The following is an 18,942-nucleotide window of genomic DNA, read 5'->3' on the forward strand; positions in this document are numbered from 1 at the left end:
TATATAAGCAATTTGCATACAATTAAAAATACTGAAAGCTTCGTTTTCATTGTCTGCGAAATGTTCACAAATATACCTTACTATCATTCCTTTTAATGCTAGATGCAAAGTTTATTGTAAATTTTCATTATCATAAATAATGTTGTGATAAATATCTTTATGCCTCTTTGTCTAGTTTTTATTATTTCCTCAGAAGTGGGATTACTGGGAGAAATGGTCTGAAAATGTGTTTTAGACAGGATAACATAGTGAGAGCAATGGCTTTGGAGTCTGAGACTCTTGGGCTCTCCATATACTATATTTAAAATCTTAAGAAGATTATTTCATCTCTTTATATCTCAGTTTTGTCATTTGTAAAATGAAGACCGCCCTTATTTCAGAGGGCAGTTTCGAGCATTAAACGAAAGGTGTATTAAATGCACATGCAGGGGATCCCTGGGTGGTGCAGCGGTTTGGCGCCTGCCTTTGGCCCAGGGCACGATCCTGGAGACCCGGGATCGGATCCCACGTCGGGCTCCCGGTGCATGGAGCCTGCTTCTCCCTCCTCCTGTTCCCTGCCTCTGTGTGTGTGTGTGTGTGTCTATCATAAATAAGTAAAAAATCTTAAAATTAAAAAAAAATCTTAAAAAAAAAAAAAAAATGCACCTGCGTTGTGTTTCCCAAATTAGCCACTAGGGGACAACAGAGGTTTCGGATGTTACCGCTGTGGTTCCCGAAAGGCAGCCGCACCCGGGAACCTGGAGACCCGCTGTTTCTCCCGATGCATCCCAGAACTACTTAATCAGAATCTCTTGGGGTGGGGTCCAGCAACCTGTCGCAATGAGTCCTCCGGGCGAGTCTCGTGCGTTCTAAAGTTTGAGAATCACTGATCTTTTTTTTTTTTTAATTTATTTTTTATTGGTGTTCAATTTACTAACATACAGAATAACCCCCAGTGCCCGTCACCCATTCACTCCCACCCCCTGCCCTCCTCCCCTTCCACCACCCCTAGTTCCTTTCCCAGAGTTAGGAGTCTTTATGTTCTGTCTCCCTTTCTGATATTTCCCACACATTTCTTCCCCCTTCCCTTATGTTCCTTTTCACTATTATTTATATTCCCCAAATGAATGAGAACATACAATGTTTGTCCTTCTCCGACTGACTTACTTCACTCAGCATAATACCCTCCAGTTCTACCCACGTTGAAGCAAATGGTGGGTATTTGTCATTTCTAATAGCTGAGGAATATTCCATTGTATACATAGACCACATCTTCTTTATCCATTCATCTTTCGATGGACACCGAGGCTCCTTCCACAGTTTGGCTATTGTGGACACTGCTGCTAGAAACATCGGGGTGCAGGTGTCCCGGCGTTTCATTGCATCTGTATCTTTGGGGTAAATCCCCAGCAGTGCAATTGCTGGGTCCTAGGGCAGGTCTATTTTTAACTGTTTGAGGAACCTCCACACAGTTTTCCAGAGTGGCTACACCAGTTCACATTCCCTCCAACAGTGTAAGAGGGTTCCCTTTTCTCCGCATTCTCTCCAACATTTGTGGTTTACTGCCTTGTTAATTTTCCCCATTCTCACTGGTGTGAGGTGGGATCTCATTGTGGTTTTCATTTGTATTTCCCTGATGGCAAGTGATGCAGAGCATTTTCTCATATGCATGTTGGCCATGTCTATGTCTTCCTCTGTGAGATTTCTGTTCATGTCTTTTGCCCATTTCATGATTGGATTGTTTCTTTCTTTGGTGTTGAGTTTAATAAGTTCTTTATAGATCTTGGAAACTAGCCCTTTATCTGATACGTCATTTGCAAATCTCTTCTCCCATTCTGTAGGTTGTCTTTAGTTTTGTTGACTGTATCCTTTGCTGTGCAAAAGCTTCTTATCTGGATGAAGTCCCAATAGTTCATTTTTGCTTTTGTTTCTTTTGCCTTCATGGATGTATCTTGCAAGAAGTTACTATGGCCGAGTTCAAAAAGGGTGTTGCCTGTGTTCTTCTCTAGGATTTTGATGGAATCTTGTCTCACATTTAGATCTTTCATCCATTTTGAGTTTATCTTTGTGTATGATGCAAGAGAGTGGTCTAGTTTCATTCTTCTGCATGTGGATGTCCAATTTTCCCAGCACCATTTATTGAAGGGACTGTCTTTCTTCCAATGGATAGTCTTTCCTCCTTTATCGAATATTAGTTGCCCATAAAGTTCAGGGTCCACTTCTGGATTCTCTATTCTGTTCCACTGATCGATGTGTCTGTTTTTGTGCCAGTACCACACTGTCTTGATGATCACAGCTTTGTAGTACAACCTGAAATCTGGCATTGCGATGCCCCCAGATATGGTTTTCTTTTTTAAAATTCCCCTGGCTATTCGGGGTCTTTTCTGATTCCACACAAATCTTAAAATAATTTGTTCTAACTCTCTGAAGAAAGTCCATGGTATTTTGATAGGGATTGCATTAAACGTGTATATTGCCCTGGGTAACATTGACATTTTCACAATATTAATTCTGCCAATCCATGAGCATAGAATATTTTTCCATCTCTTTGTGTCTTCCTCAATTTCTTTCAGAAGTGTTCTATAGTTTTGAGGGTATAGATCCTTTACATCTTTGGTTAGGTTTATTCCTAGGTATCTTATGCTTTTGGGTGCAATTGTAAATGGGATTGACTCCTTAATTTCTCTTTCTTCAGTCTCATTGTTAGTGTATAGAAATGCCACTGATTTCTGGGCATTGATTTTGTATCCTGCCACGTTACCGAATTGCTGTATGAGTTCTAGCAATCTTGGGGTGGAGACTTTTGGGTTTTCAATATAGAGTATCATGTCATCGGCGAAGAGGGAGAGTTTGACTTCTTCTTTGCCAATTTGAATGCCTTTAATGTCTTTTTGTTGTCTGATTGCTGAGGCTAGGACTTCCAGTACTATGTTGAACAGCAGTGGTGAGAGTGGACATCCCTGTCTTGTTCCTGATCTTAGGGGAAAGGCTCCCAGTGCTTCCCCATTGAGAATGATATTTGCTGTGGGCTTTTCGTAGATGGCTTTTAAGATGTCGAGGAATGTTCCCTCTATCCCTACACTCTGAAGAGTTTTGATCAGGAATGGATGCTGTATTCTGTCAAATGCTTTCTCTGCATCCAATGAGAGGATCATATGGTTTTTGGTTTTTCTCTTGCTGATATGATGAATCACATTGATTGTTTTACGGGTGTTGAACCAGCCTTGTGTCCCAGGGATAAATCCTACTTGGTCATGGTGAATAATTTTCTTAACGTACTGTTGGATCCTATTGGCCAGTATCTTGTTGAGAATTTTTGCATCCATGTTCATCAGGGATATTGGTCTGTAATTCTCCTTTTTGGTGGGGTCTTTGTCTGGTTTTGGAATTAAGGTGATGCTGGCCTCATAGAACGAATTTGGAAGTACTCAATCTCTTTCTATCTTTCCAAACAGCTTTAGGAGAATAGGTATGGTTTCTTCTTTAAACGTTTGATAGAATTCCCCTGGGAAGCCATCTGGCCCTGGACTCTTGTGTCTTGGGAGGTTTTTAATGACTGCTTCAATTTCCTCCCTGGTTATTGGCTTGTTCAGGTTTTCTATTTCTTCCTGTTCCAGTTTTGGTAGTTTGTGGCTTTCCAGGAATGAGTCCATTTCTTCTAGATTGCCTAATTTATTGGCGTATAGCTGTTCATAATATGTTTTTAAAATCGTTTGTATTTCCTTGGTGTTGGTAGTGATCTCTCCTTTCTCATTAATGATTTTATTAATTTGAGTCTTCTCTCTCTTCTTTTTAATAAGGCTGGCTAATGGTTTATCTATCTTATTAATTCTTTCAAAGAACCAACTCCTGGTTCTGTTGATCTGTTCCACAGTTCTTCTGGTCTCGATTTCGTGGAGTTCTGCTCGAATCTTTATTAACTCCCTTCTTCTCTTGGGTGTAGGATCTATTTGCTGTTTTTTCTCTAGCTCCTTTATGTGTAAGGTTAGCTTTTGTATTTGAGTTCTTTCCAGTTTTTGAATGGATGCTTGTATTGCGATGTATTTCCCCCTTAGGACTGCTTTTGCTGCATCCCAAAGATTTTGAACGGTTGTATCTTCATTCTCATTAGTTTCCATGAAACTTTTTAATTCTTCCTTAATTTCCTGGTTGACCCTTTTATCTTTTAGCAGGATGGTCCTTAACCTCCACGTGTTTGAGGTCCTTCCAAACTTCTTGTTGTGATTTAGTTCTAATTTCAAGGCATTATGGTCTGAGAATATGCAGGGGACTATCCCAATCTTTTGGTATCGGTTCAGACCCGATTTGTGACCCAATATGTGGTCTATTCTGGAGAAAGTTCCATGTGCGCTTGAGAAGAATGTGTATTCAGTTGAGTTTGGATGTAAAGTTCTGTAGATATCTGTGAAATCCATCTGGTCCAGTGTATCATTTAAAGCTCTCGTTTCTTTGGAGATGTTGTGCTTAGAAGACCTATCGAGTATAGAAAGAGCTAGATTGAAGTCACCAAGTATAAGTGTATTATTATCTAAGTATTTCTTCACTTTGGTTAATAATTGATTTATATATTTGGCAGCTCCCACATTCGGGGCATATATATTGAGGATTGTTAAGTCCTCTTGTTGAATAGATCCTTTAAGTATGAGATAGTGTCCCTCTTCATCTCTCACTACAGTCTTTGGGGTAAATTTTAGTTTATCTGATATGAGGATGGCTACCCCTGCTTTCTTTTGAGGACCATTCGAATGGTAAATGGTTCTCCAACCTTTTATTTTCAGGCTGTAGGTGTCCTTCTGTCTAAAATGAGTCTCTTGTAGACAGCAAATAGATGGGTCCTGCTTTTTTATCCAGTCTGAAACCCTGCGCCTTTTGATGGGGTCATTAAGCCCGTTCACATTCAGAGTTACTATTGAGAGATATGAGTTTAGTGTCATCATGATATCTATTCAGTCCTTGTTTTTGTGGACTGTTCCACTGAACTTCTTCTTAAAGGGGAATTTTAAGAGTCCCCCTTAAAATTTCTTGCAGAGCTGGTTTGGAGGTTACATATTGTTTTAGTTGCTGCCTGTCTTGGAAGCTCTTTATCTCTCCTTCCATTTTGAATGAGAGCCTTGCTGGATAAAGTATTCTTGGTTGCATGTTCTTCTCATTTAGGACCCTGAATATATCCTGCCAGCCCTTTCTGGCCTGCCAGGTCTCTGTGGAGAGGTCTGCTGTTACCCTAATACTCCTCCCCATAAAAGTCAGGGATTTCTTGTCTCTTGCTGCTTTAAGGATCTTCTCTTTATCTTTGGAATTTGCAAGCTTCACTATTAAATGTCGAGGTGTTGAACAGTTTTTATTGATTTTAGGGGGGGATCTCTCTATTTCCTGGATCTGAATGCCTGTTTCCCTTCCCAGATTAGGAAAGTTTTCAGCTAGGATTTGTTCAAATATATTCTGGCCCTCTGGCCCTTTTGGCGCCCTCGGGAACCCCAATTAAATGTAGGTTTTTCTTCTTCAGGCTGTCGTTTATTTCGCTTAATCTATCCTCATGGTCTTTTAATTGTCTCTTTTTTCCTCAGTTTCCTTCTTTGCCATCCACTTGTCTTCTATGTCACTCACTCGTTCTTCCACCTCGTTAACCCTCGTTGTTAGGACTTCTAGTTTGGTTTGCATCTCATTCAACTGATTTTTAATTTCTGCCCGATTAGCTCTAAATTCTGCAGTCATGAAGTCTCTTGAGTCCTTTATGCTTTTTTCTAGAGCCACCAGTAGCTGTATGATAGTGCTTCTGAATTGGCTTTCTGACATTGAATTGTAATCCAGATTTTGTAACTCTGTGGGAGAGAGGACTGTTTCTGATTCTTCCTTTTGAGGTGAGCTTTTCCTTCTAGTCATTTTGCTCAGTGCAGAGTGGCCAAAAACAAGTTGTATTGGGAAAAGGAGAAAAAGAGAGGAGAGAAAGAAGGAAAGAAAAGAGAAAAATAAAAAAGAAAAAAGGAAAAAAAAAAGAAAAAGAGAAAGAAAAAAGGGTGGGGGTGGTGGAAGCAAACAGAAATCAAAAAGCAAAAACAAAAACAAAAAACCACGGGGCAGTATCTTCTGATTCTGTGTACTTTAAGTCCCTTGGCTTCCCCTGGAACTTGTCCGTCTAGCTGGTGTTCTGGGGGAGGGGCCTGCTGTGCTGATTTTCAGGTGTTAGCACTTGGGGGAGCTGCTCTGCCCCTGCCTGGTGCAGGGCTCAGTGGGGGTTGTTTACCCCGTGAGGCCGCAGGAGGAACAGCCCCAGTGGCGGGGCAGCTCTGGAAACCTGGATTCAGCTCCGGCAGGAACTCCGTCTGCAGGGCCTGGAGGCTCCGGGGCGGGGCCGCTGATCTGCTCAGCTGGGGCAGGAGCGTCCTCGCTGTCCTGGGCCCTCCCGGCCTCTGCCTGTCCCGGGGGAGGCGGGATCCTGGGCTGTGTCCCGGCGCCCTGTGCTCCGGAGCCTGCGCTGTTGGATTCGCGCTCCCGGGCCGCGCAACCCCCTCCGCGGAGCCGCCGCCCGAGCCCCTCCGAGCTGCTCCTGGAACCGCGCAGCCCCCTCCGCACGGAGCCTCTTCCTCTGCCCGAGCCCCCCGAGCTGCTCCCGCCCCGCAGCCCCCTCCGCGGAGCCGCCCCCGAGCCCCTCCAGCTGTTCCGGGTCCCGCCGTCCGCGCTGCAGCCCTTAGGGAGCTCGGCGCACTCTCCCGGGGCGCAGGTGTCTGTTAGTGTCCCCGGGAGCCCGAGGGCATCCCCGCCCTCCTGGGTCCTGCTCCAACTCCCTGCGAGCCCCTTTCCGCCTGGGAAGGTTGGTGCAGCTCCTGCTTCTCCGGGACGGGGCTCTCCTGTCCTGGGGACACTCGCCCCGGCCTCAGCCCGGCTCCTCGCGGGCCCCTCCCCCTTGGAGGCCTTTGTTTCTTTACTTCTTTTTCCCCGTCTTCCTACCTTGATAGAAGCGCGAACTCTTCTCACTGGAGCATTCCAGCTGGTCTCTCTTTAAATCTCAGGCCGAATTGATAGATTTTCAGGATAACTTGAAGGTTTTCTAGGTAATTTGGTGGAGACAGGTGATTTGGAGACCCTGCTCTTCCACCGTCTTGCTCCTCCCCCTCGAGAATCACTGATCTAATACATGTTTACATTAGTCCCTGATTTGTTGCCTGGGCAGAAAGAAGAGCCAAAAAACAATTCAGACACAAAAGCAATCGTAATTTACAGGCTGGTAACTGCTACAACAGCTACAACAGCTGTACTGACATACATAATGTATATTGAGTCTTTTGTAGAAAAAAAACGTAAGATTGGGGGCACCTGGGTGGCTCAGCAATTGACCGTCTGCCTTTGGCTCAGGGTGTGACCCCCGGGTCCTGGGATCCAGTCCTGCATCCTGCTCCCTGCATGGAGCCTGCTTCTCCCTCTACCGGTGTCTCTGCCTCTGTGTGTCTCTCATGAATAAATACATAAAATCTTAAAAAAAAAAAAAAAAAACCCTGTAAGATAGTTATTTTTATTCCCATTTTTCAATGAACTTGCCATTAATGACCTGTCATTTAGTCACCAAGTATAGTCTGTATTGGCCAGGGATTTACCCATATACTACACTGCTACCGAGAAGCCGAGACCTGGGAAATATATCAAAGGTTAATTTTCCTACCCCACTGCTTCTAGGTTAGGGAGTCCATGCATATCTGATTATGAATGTGTGTACATTGGTATATTTGTGATTGCAGAACTGTAATTATTATTCATTTTTAATATCGAGTAATATAAAACAATTAGAAATGACAATAGTCTTAAAGTAAAAACTAACCACTTGGCTTGGGTCTACTGGCTTCTGAGGCCTTGGTACCAAGAAACATTATTCCTAATGTCAATGTAATTTTTCTCTACTGGTTCGCTTAAATGGCTAACTTGTCAAGAACTGTGCAGAAGGAAAACATTCTCACCAATAATATTCACTATGCCTATCTTTTAAAAATATCCATTTAATTCAAATTAAAAAGAAAGAACAGAAAGTACAAAAAATAGTTGACTTTTGAGAGGTCAATGCATTGGTCACATAACCTCAAAATGCTGCATGAGTTGTTAAGAAAATGTTATAGTGGGAATAAATGACTGCCAAAGAGCCTCTATCAATATTTGTTAAAACCATAGCAGTGTTCAGTTTTCATCACCACTTACTAAACAAGTGAACCAGCCAAAATTGTTTCCTTTGGTTAAGAGTCTCCTATGGCAGCAATGTCCACAGTAGCCAAAAATGTTTTCTATTGAGTGTGCAGAAAAACTAAAACAAGGATGGGGAAAGAGCTGAGGAGCCTCTTCAAAAAGAGCCTTCCCCTAAAAGCTCTCACAGAGAGAAAAAATATTTTTGTAACTGTAAGAGGTGACGGATGTTACCCAAACCTATCGTTTCACAATAGTCATTATGCTGTACATTTTAATTTACACAGTGTTGTATGTCAGTAATATCTCAATAAAACTGGGGGTAGGGGAGGGCAGAAATGCAGGTTCACAAGCCTCCTGGGAACTTTTCTGGTATAATCTGAAAGCAGCCCCTTGACATAGAGATCAGAGAGACTCAAGAAAGAAGCAGGCCATTCCATGTTGGTTGGTGGCAATTTTAATAATAGCAAAGGGAATTCACATACAAGCCTTGCCTTGTGCAGCAGCAAGAAAACAAATCCCCAAAACCATCCATCGAATCTTAAAAGCTTATAAAGAGGTCTTAACTGGGCTTATTCCCCTATACCATCCAGGTGTTTTCAACACCACATCACTATCTCAAGGCAATGTCCTCGGGGCAGACTCCCCAAGAAGCAAGAAAGCCTAGGGGAACCCACATTCCAAAGACAGGGGAAGGGGGGAGAAGACTCTGAGTGCCTACATCTAGCTCACAGGTCTATCAGTGATCACATCTGTTTTCAGTCACATTCCCCAACAGGAAGTCACCCATAAATTCTCATAACATCTTGAACGCTGTTTGCCTTTATGAGATTCTGGCAAATGACTGTCGTTATTTATGCATATGTCTTGTCTTCTCAAGTAAGCTGTATTCGTGTTCATTCATTTGACAAACATGTATTGAGCATCTCAGTATACCAGACAGTGTGCTGGGTGCTGGGGACACATCACTGGGCAAAATAAAAATGTCCACCTTTAGGGACCTTATACCCTAGTGGAGGAGAGAGGCTGTAAAATGATAAATAAGTAAATTATAGAGTCCACTAGTACATGGGGAGAAATAAACCAGGATAAAGAAATGAGGTTTGCAGTTTTTAAAAACAGGGTGAGCTTCATGAGAAGATTACAACTGAGCAGATGTCTGGAGAGTGAGTAGTGTTGACTGTTTTGAGGGCACTTATCACAGCTTAATCACCAAAAAATGTAGTACAGTTCCTTACATGTGATAAATATTTAATCAATGTTTACTGATTAAATAAAATTCAAAAACGTGGCTAAAACCACACACTAGATTAGTCAAGAATGGTGTGTTTTTAGTACATCAAAACTATGATTCCTACTGATACTAGAGTGTCCCAGCTTTATCCCTAAGACAAAATAAAACAAAAACAAAAACCTAACACTGAATAATCAGTATGAATACAGTGGAAGTTATGTAAATTTACTGTTACCATTAAAAAAAGAGAGAAAACAGAACAATGCCTCTTCAGGAAACTGACTTTTACTAATCAGCCTCCTATTATTTTAAATCCAGAGTAAGCATTTACATTCCACAGAACCCTTGGGTATATACATCAATTGGTCTTGGCTTTCTGCCCTAAGAACTCTTCTGTGCCATGATCAACACTATGTTTGTCAAGAGGGACCTTGCCTTTTAAAGTTTAAATTACAAAGCTATTTCAAATATGTATGTGTATGAATTCAGTGATTAATGCATAATTATTTCATACTTACAAACTGTTCATCAGTAATAATTTATATTTTAACTTATATACAACAAAGTTAATACGAGTAAACTTTTCAATAAATTATTTCACACAGGTATATGCTTATGAATCTATTTAATTAAGCTGTGTTAGAGAATACATATTTTTATACATATTTCATTAGATTCAGTTACAACATAGATTATTTCCAATGGGTATTTCTTATACTACCTTGATTATCAAAAACAGTTTGTATCATCTGCCACCAAACCTGTGCTATGTCAACAGATATTTTTCTATTATCAACTTAATTACGTCACTTTCAGCTCATCAGTTTCTTAAATGGACATCCTATTTTAAATTATTTGCGAATTCCCAAAATATGTTTTCCAATTATTATTTCTCTAATGAAGATATGTAACTGACCTATATTTACATATGTTTTCTCTACACAGTGATACATTTTAGAAAGAGAATAGTGTGGAAGGTGCAAAAGCTCTGGCTCTCCAAGGCAAGGCCAAAAAAAAAAAAAAAAGTGATATTTAGTTATATCTTCTGATCTTTACTCTTTGAGTTTATTTTAAGTATGAGAGATTTCAATATTAGAGTGAGAACATACAGTTGAGATGTAATTTCAGTAAAAATAATAATGTTACTATTCTACTGGGGGTAGTTTTATAGTATCAAAAAAACACCACGGTTTCAAATTCATTGGTAGTAAATATATTAGCTTTCTGGGCCAAAATGAAGAGCCTTTTAAGAAAAGGAGCCGTGCAGTTAGCAATGACGTAAATTAGTCAGGGTAGCAGGAATCCGGAGTCAAGGCTGTTTCCACCATCTTGGTCTGACCGCCATACATAATTGGGACCCGATTTGTGTAGCATTTGTTTCTGTCATAAGTGTAGCAGGTCTCAGTGTCTTCATCACATAAATTGCTCTGCGAGGCAATAACTACTTGATTATCCAGCTCCACTTCTACAAGATCACATTTTTTACAGCTGAAAAATAAATACATTCATTAGACAATCCCCATCAAATGTTGCCTCAGAATCTGAGTGACTGTTTATTCCTATCCAAAATCAGCTAGATCTGACAACGGACAAAACATAACTTCTTTCAGACCTCAGCTACTCTCCAATACAGAATAGTTTATAGGATTTTTCAATCTTTAACATACAAAAGTTAGTTGAAAGTAAACAATGCAATTAATGCTATGATAATATGATTGTTTTGTCTATACCATACAGCAACTCCTATTCTGTTAGGTTTGTTTCCACCTGTATACTGGGATTAAACAAATTCTCTATGGTGACAAGGAAAGCAGAATATCTTTAGGAAAAACAAATTGTTTGCTGTTGGATTCCATAGCTTCTAAAGAAAATCTACATGTTAATATGTCTGAAATCCAATTATTTTACTATTAAGACAAACTGGCCCTTCCTGTACTAATGGCAATAATGTCTTATTTAGAATGAATTTATAGCTAATTTTTATGTGATAAAGTCATAAATTTATGATATCTAATAATTAACATAGAAATTAATGTATTCAAAATCTCAAATTGTATTGGTAAATGTTTGCACCCCATATTTTCAGAAACATTCCTACTAACAAATTTAAAGTTATTAACTTCTATATCTATATTAGCATGAAGGAAAATCTCTTACAGGTCAGACAAATGGTACACAAATTTCGTTCTCACTGGTGAGGTGGGATCAGAGATATTCTCCCTATTGTTCAGAGGAACACTAAAAAAAAAGAAAAAAGAAAAAGAAATAATGAAACAAGCAGATATTGCTATTTTTGGTAATAAGTATATTGCTGAGACAGTACCTACTATTTCATCAGGAATTTAGTACATTTAGCACTCTAAACACTCTAAAAGCACTCCATAGTAATACTACTGCTCAGATTTCACAGTAATTTGCCATATTTGAAACATTTCTCATTCAAAATAAACCTCAAAGAAACTCCTCTGTCAATGATCATTGCTCTCCTGGCAAATCCCTACTTTTCCTTCAAAAACCAGCTCAAGATTTACCCTCTATATAATGATCCATTCTCACTCCTGAACAAACTCCTTCCTCTTCTGTTTCACTGAAGTTCACATATCTTTATTATAACAAATGCCATATCATAGTTGCTTGTCTACAGAGAAGTTGCTTCCCCAGACTACATAAATTCTTTGAGGCAAAACCACTTAAGTGTTTTCAGTGCCTTTCTAGATGTGTGGTGTGTAGAATATGTTCAATATTTCTGGAATAAATGGACAGATATTATTATCCGTATTTTTGGAATGCAGAAATTATAAGCCAGAGATCTCAATGACCTACCCAAGTTCACACAACTAAATAGTAAAGCTGTAACTGGACTCGAGACCTCTTGATTTGGTGATGTTCCATGAAAAATTAAGTAACACTTATTAACTAGTTGAGGTGATTTAATTAATTTTTACATTTTTTCATATATGTCATCATTCCTCCACACATGCACCCCTCCCTACCAAATGGCACAAAGGAAAACGTGAAGAGGGATTTAGCAGTACTATCTACATAGATATCAAGCCAAAACCTTAGATACCATCCCTGAGTTCCCCCCACCCCGTGATGATCTGTATCTAATCCATCTCACAGTTCAACTGATCCGGATTCTTGTTAATCTGTGCACTTGGTTCAAGACACCGCCATTTCTCTCCTAGATTGTAGCAATACGCTCCTTTAGTCTTGACCCCTCCAACGTATTAGTCACATTATTGCCAAAATGGCCTCTAAACTACAAGCCTGATATTCTCGGCTTAACAGTGTTTCCACAAAGAAAACAGAATAGCCCTTTGATGGCATAGAAGGCACTTCAGGATATGCCTCCACCTCTCCAGCCCCATCTCTCCCCATACCATCCTCTTTACATGCCAGCTATAAACAACCACTTGCAATTCCACAAATTTACCATGCTTTTCCCATCTCGAAGTCTTAACAATAACAAAAACGATAAGAGTTCTAACATTAACTAAGTACTTACAGTGTGCCTGGAACTAGGGAAAGCATGTTATGTGATGATCTCATAAAACCCGCACAGCAACCATTTCCTTTTCCTGGAATGATCTGCCTCAACTAGCAACCCTGTCATTCCGCACACACATTTACCCAGTTAACTCCCACTCAACCAGCTAAAAGCGTCTTCCACTACTTATTCCAAACACCCCTGCCTGACTCCCAGTGCCACTCTCCCTTCACCCTCCAGGATTGGACCAGGTGCCCCTCTTTAGTCTCCTATAACATCGTGTGCTTATTCCTGCCATAGCATTTACAATACTGTATTGTAATTGCCTTTTAAATTATTTAAAGTTCCCTATTAGACTGTAAATTATTTCATGGCATGGACTGTGTTTTATATAAATTGTTGTATCAGCTCCAATCCTCAGTGGAATTCAGTAGAACTCAATAAATGTTTGCCAAATGAATGAATGAGTGAATGGATTTATTCTTCATTAGATTGTAAAGGCTCTAGTAATATCAGAAAAGGCTTTAAGTAATGAGAAAGATAAACACATATGAGTGTCTACTATGGGTTTTCAAACACTGTCCTAGATGCTTTTGTCTATTAGCATATTTAATTTTGTCCATTTAGCATATTTAATTCTTGCATATTTGGCAGCGTGGGTGGCTCAGTGGTTTAGTGCTGCCTTCAGCCCAGGGCGTGATCCTGGAGACCTGGGATACAGTCCCACGTCGGGTTCCCTGCATGGAGCCTGCTTCTCCCTCTGCCTGTGTCTCTGCCTCTCTCTCTCTCATGAATAAATAAATAAAATCTTTAAAAAAAATTCTCACATAAAGTCTATGTGTACATATACATACATAGATAATTATCTAACAGGTTCATGTAAGTGCTACATATCAAAAAGAGGAGTAGCGGGGCACCTGGGCGGCTCAGTTGGTTAAGTGGCTCACTCTTGATTTCGGCTCAGGTTATGATCTCAGGGCTGTGAGATAGAGCCCCCCAAAGAGCACCAGGCTGGGCATGGAGCCTGCTTAAGAGTCTCTCTTCCCTCTGCCCCTCTCCCCACCCCACTCTCTCACGTGTGTGCTCTCTAAAGAAAGAAAAGGAAAGGAGACATACGTATTGCGTTCAAACAATGACTAATATCAGAAAGTATCTCTGCTTACAACATGAAGAAAAAAGAAATTTAAAGTGCCACGTACATAATTCTGATGTTTCTCTCCACAATGTCTTCATTAGGATCATCGGGAGAAGGGATGATCCTGGAAGTAATCCGGGCACACTGACATTTGTTGTCAACAAGAACAGTCCTTTCTTCTTCATCTTGGGCTTGAAAGACAAAACATATTAAGAAGAAAGGGGAGAAAGGCCTATTCATATAGTTTTATTGAGTTAATTTATCTTTTTTCAGTAGAAAAATTAAGTCTTATGATCAGTTTCAGCTTTCTTCCCCCCCCCTTTTTTTTAAGATTTTATTTATCTATTCATGAGAAACAGAGACAGAGACATAGGCAGAGGGAGAAGCAGGCTCCATGCAAGGAGCCCGAAGTGAGGCTCAACCCCAGGACCCTGGGATCACACTCTGAGCTGATGGCAAAAGCTCAACCGCTGAGCCATCCAGGAGTCCCCAGATTTCTCCATTTTTGTTCTCTTTCCTAATCTAAAATGCTAAGTGGAATCTCACAGCATCATGAAGGAAATCCAAATGCCCTCCAAACAAATTGTTTTCTTTTTCCCTTACACCAGTCTGTGGGAACCTGGGCTAGTTTTCACCTAATGCTTTTAACAGAAGCCCAGCGTTCTGAATTAATGTAGCCTTGTAAAAATCAGTGCCAAATGACAAAATAATAGACTAGATTTCTCTCAGGCCAAAGTAATTATTCAAAAATGAACAAAAAATAACATCAGATTTTTAAGTCCCAGTTTGAAGTGTAACATCCTTCTTGAACTCCCACTTACACACTTTTTTCTCCTTAGATTGAATAAGAGTTAGGAACAGGAAAAAAAGAAGTGGGGGGGGGGGTGGGCAGCCTGGGTGGCTCAGCAGTTTAGTGCTGCCTTCAGCCTGGGGTGTGATCCTGGAGACCCGGGGTCAAGTCCAACGTCGGGCTCCTTGCATCGAGCCTGCTTCTCCCTCTGCCTGTGTCTCTGCCTCTGTGTGTGTGTGTGTATGTGTCTCATGAATAAATAAATAAAATCTTAAAAAAAAAAAAGTTAAGAACAGGCTCATTTGGGGGCACCTGGGTGGCTCAATGTTTGAGCATCTACCTTTGGCTCAGGTCATGATCCTGAGGTCCTGGGATCGGGTCCTGCATCAGCCCCCCGCAGGGATCCTGCTTCTCCCTCTGCCTCTCTCTGTCTCTCTCATTCTATGTCTCTCATGTATTAAAAAAAACAGACAAAAAATAAATAAAACAGCTACCAACTTCCCCAATATAAGCCTACTTTGTGAGACCTTTAAATATTCTCCACTATAATTTTCCCAAACTTGATTATATTCTTCTTTTTCATAACAATCAGGTTATTATTGCATAAGGATTCAATCAAATAAAATAATAAGTGCTATATTTATGAATATTTCTTATAAGAATTATTTTTAAAGATATGGCATAGATAGATGTAAAGTGCTATAAATTTGCAAAAACAAACAATAATAATGATGTTTGATACATTTTTGTTCTATTTTGTTTTTAAATTAAACTTTTTATTTTTAGATCACTGTAAATTCATATGCAGTCATAATAAATACTAGAGAGAGAACCCAAGTACATTTTACCCAGTTTTTCCCAGTGGTAACATCCTGTAAAACTATAGTACAATTTCCCAACTAGAATGCTGAATTTGATAGAATTTACTAATGTGAGCTTTTACTCAATGTAGGGTACTTAAACAAAAAAACTTATAACACAATACCATAAAATTAACCCACTAAATATGTTTTTTATTTCTATAATTTTAACTAAATGACCTTTAAAATTTCCTCCCATCAAGCCTCAACTTAAAAAAATATTTAGCACATTAATCCAAGTTATAAAGGTTAAATGATCAGGATATATATAATTGTAACAGGAAGTCTACTTATTTCAGAGGTGTCCCAGAGCAGAAAGGACCTAATTACAGTATTTCAGTCCCAATGATATCAGTCATTACAAAAACACTTTAGACCATTGTTTTGTCTTCTAATTGTTGGAAGTACTTTACAAGCATTATTATGGCATTATTCATAACTTTTTAATACATCTTCTGATAAAAGTGTATAGTATTGGAAAAGAAACATCAGGAATTCAATCCAAGATAATAATATAACTCTTCCTAACATTTTGAAAAGAATGAGATGACTTAAATTGTATTCTCTTCGCTACTCCTATATTCCTAAATGTTTTTTTTTAATTTAAATTCAATTAATTAGCATATAGTGTTTTATTAGTTTCAAAGATAGAGTTTAGTGATTCATCGGTTGCACATAATACTCAGTGTTCATTTTTTCAAGTGCCCTCCTTAATGCCCATCACCCAGTTACCCCATCCCCCACCCTCTAGCAACCTTCAGTTTGTTTCCTATAGTTAAGAGTCTCTCATGGTTTGTCTCCCTCTCCAATTTCATCTTATTTTGTTAAATGTTTTTCTCAATAAAACACAAACGAATGTGTAATGCCTGACCAAAAATACAGACTGAGTATGAGACTTGACTATTAAGTCTTAAATAGAAAATTGCTGTATTTTACTTATAGCATATAACTTATTTTCTTACCAGAAACCTAGGAAATAGCTATCACTTTTTATTACTATTTACTGTTATTACATAAAAATATTAGGCAGCCTAATATATCTACCAGAAAATGTACAAATACAGTTAATTCACCAGGACTTAGAAAATTCTAACGTTCTCACTGACAGGCAATATTTTTCCAAATAAATCTGTTGTTATAGATTGTGCCTTGCTTTATCCAAGAGTACCTGAGACATATACCAGGTGCTCAGTAAATATTGTTAAATTTAATTTAGTTCAAACAAATAAGAAAATATACTTAACAACACATACTTGATATGAACATAATGAGTTTACTAAAAGGTGATTCTTCAATACAGGCAAAATAGGACAGAAGTTAGGAGTGTGGGCTATAGGGTCCAATAGCCTGGGTTCTACCTACCACATGTTTACTGTGTGACTGTAGGTAAGTTATTTCATCTCTTTAAATCACAGTGGACTCAACTATATGTTAGAAATATTAATAGTACCTATCCTCAAATGGTTATTGTGAGAATTAAATGGAATAGTACATGTAAAGCAGTAAGCATAATGCCTGGAAAATAGTATGTACTCAAAAAATGATAGATCTTTTATATATATTTTAGGTATATAAACATGTTCATAAACATGTATTTATTATGTATAATTATAAATACTGTACATGTTTTAATACTATCATTGTGTTTAAATATTATTAGAAATTTATTATTTCTAATGCTACATTAGTTTAAAATATATGTAAAATGACTATTCTTAATTACATCATACCCTGTTCTGAAATAAGAATAGTAAGCTCAGTAAGTGTTAGAAACAATCAGGCCAAATTATATCACTTCTAACTCATTACCCTTCTCGGTGAAAATTACTACATATTCAGAGTGTATTCCATTTTCTACATTAGTTTGAAAGGTTAACAAACAAAATAACCAAAGTTATGCCATCAAGTCATAGGCAACCTGTGTAACATTAAACATTGTTAAAGTTTACATAATAAATCTGTAGGCTCAAATCCAGGAAAGTTATTAGAACTAATATCAGTCTCTAGGGAAGTAAAATCCCAATGCATTCCATATTGTAGTATAGTAATTATTACTTCATTTCTCCAAAATATTTATTTAAGAAACTCAAGGAGAGGATTACTTACTTTCAAGATTCAATATGAATATTTATATAAGTATAGCTATCAATACTTATCCAGAAATACATATTTTCTAAGTTATAGTAGGCAAATGAATAAGAGAAAAAAAAAGAATAAAAAGAATTACAATGAATCTTCTCTACAAAAGATCACTGCCCATATAAAGATTAAGGAATGTTAGAAAAAGTAGCCAGCTAGCTAGCTAACCAAAGCACAAACACAAATGTTTAAATCTGAAGAGCAGATCTGTGTTATATTTTTCCTTTTATGTGGGTTAATTTTCAAAATACCACATACCTGTCACAAGAACAGCCTTAACAAAAATGGCTAGGAATCCCCAGAAAAGCAAATAGTTCTTCATCATGACTTCACTTCTTTTTGAGAAACTGAAGCTAAAAAGTCAGGGTTAAGGTGTGTGATCTATAAGGAATGTGCAAATGATGGCGCTTCTGCTTTCTTAAAATAACACTCGAGGTAGCTAACAAACTAAAAACAATCACAACTGCGGTTGGAGTCTGAAATTCAAATGCTGCACTAGACAGATTACCCTATTTTCTTCCAAAGTATCCCCCCAAAAGCCATGATTGATGCAATTATTCTTTATTTTACATTTACTGTATAATATTAAACCAAGAAGATTAATGATAATTTCAAGTAGGAGTACATTACGAATGTTTAAATAGGGGTTCTCAACTTTATTTCCTAGATAATAAAGTTTTCAAATCAAATATGTGACATTTGTTGTGCCCAGAACAGAAACTGAAGAGAAAAAGAAATTCATTTAAAGCCTTTGAAGGAAAAAATTAATTAATTAATTAATTAATTAATTTAATTAAATTTAAAAAATAAAGTCTTTGAAGGTCCCAACTGTATCTTACGTCAACTTTTTCTCCAAGTCCTCAATTAACCAAGCTACCATATTTAAATATACATATTATATATGATATACCTAATATATACATATTCTGATTGCTTTCAGTTATTATATAAACTCAAACATGAAATTGGAATTTGAAACAGATGGATACTAGATGTATCAGTTGCCATGGTTTAATTTGATAGCATTAAGGCAGACCTTGTGTTTGATCATCTAGTAACAGCTTTCAGAATTATAAACCCATGAAATGATTTTCATTTGAGATGCCTCAATAGAAAACTGAATCACTACAGGATATTTTGTAAGTTTTTGTC

General features: G+C 38.4%; 1 protein-coding gene across 1 annotated transcript; it reads right to left on the reverse strand.

Annotated features, from left to right (window-relative positions):
- Window positions 1–9,984: 9,984 nt before the first annotated feature.
- Window positions 9,985–18,215, reverse strand: JCHAIN (joining chain of multimeric IgA and IgM). The gene is made up of 4 exons (XM_077848284.1): window positions 18,049–18,215; window positions 14,066–14,192; window positions 11,534–11,614; window positions 9,985–10,864 (listed from the first exon to the last, which is right to left on the reverse strand). Exons 1-4 carry the CDS (start codon window positions 18,113–18,115, stop codon window positions 10,660–10,662), a joined length of 480 nt encoding a protein of 159 aa, XP_077704410.1. The 5' UTR covers window positions 18,116–18,215; the 3' UTR covers window positions 9,985–10,659.
- Window positions 18,216–18,942: the final 727 nt, after the last annotated feature.

This window comes from Canis aureus, chromosome 14, assembly GCF_053574225.1.
Source record: "Canis aureus isolate CA01 chromosome 14, VMU_Caureus_v.1.0, whole genome shotgun sequence".
NCBI lineage: Eukaryota > Metazoa > Chordata > Mammalia > Carnivora > Canidae > Canis > Canis aureus.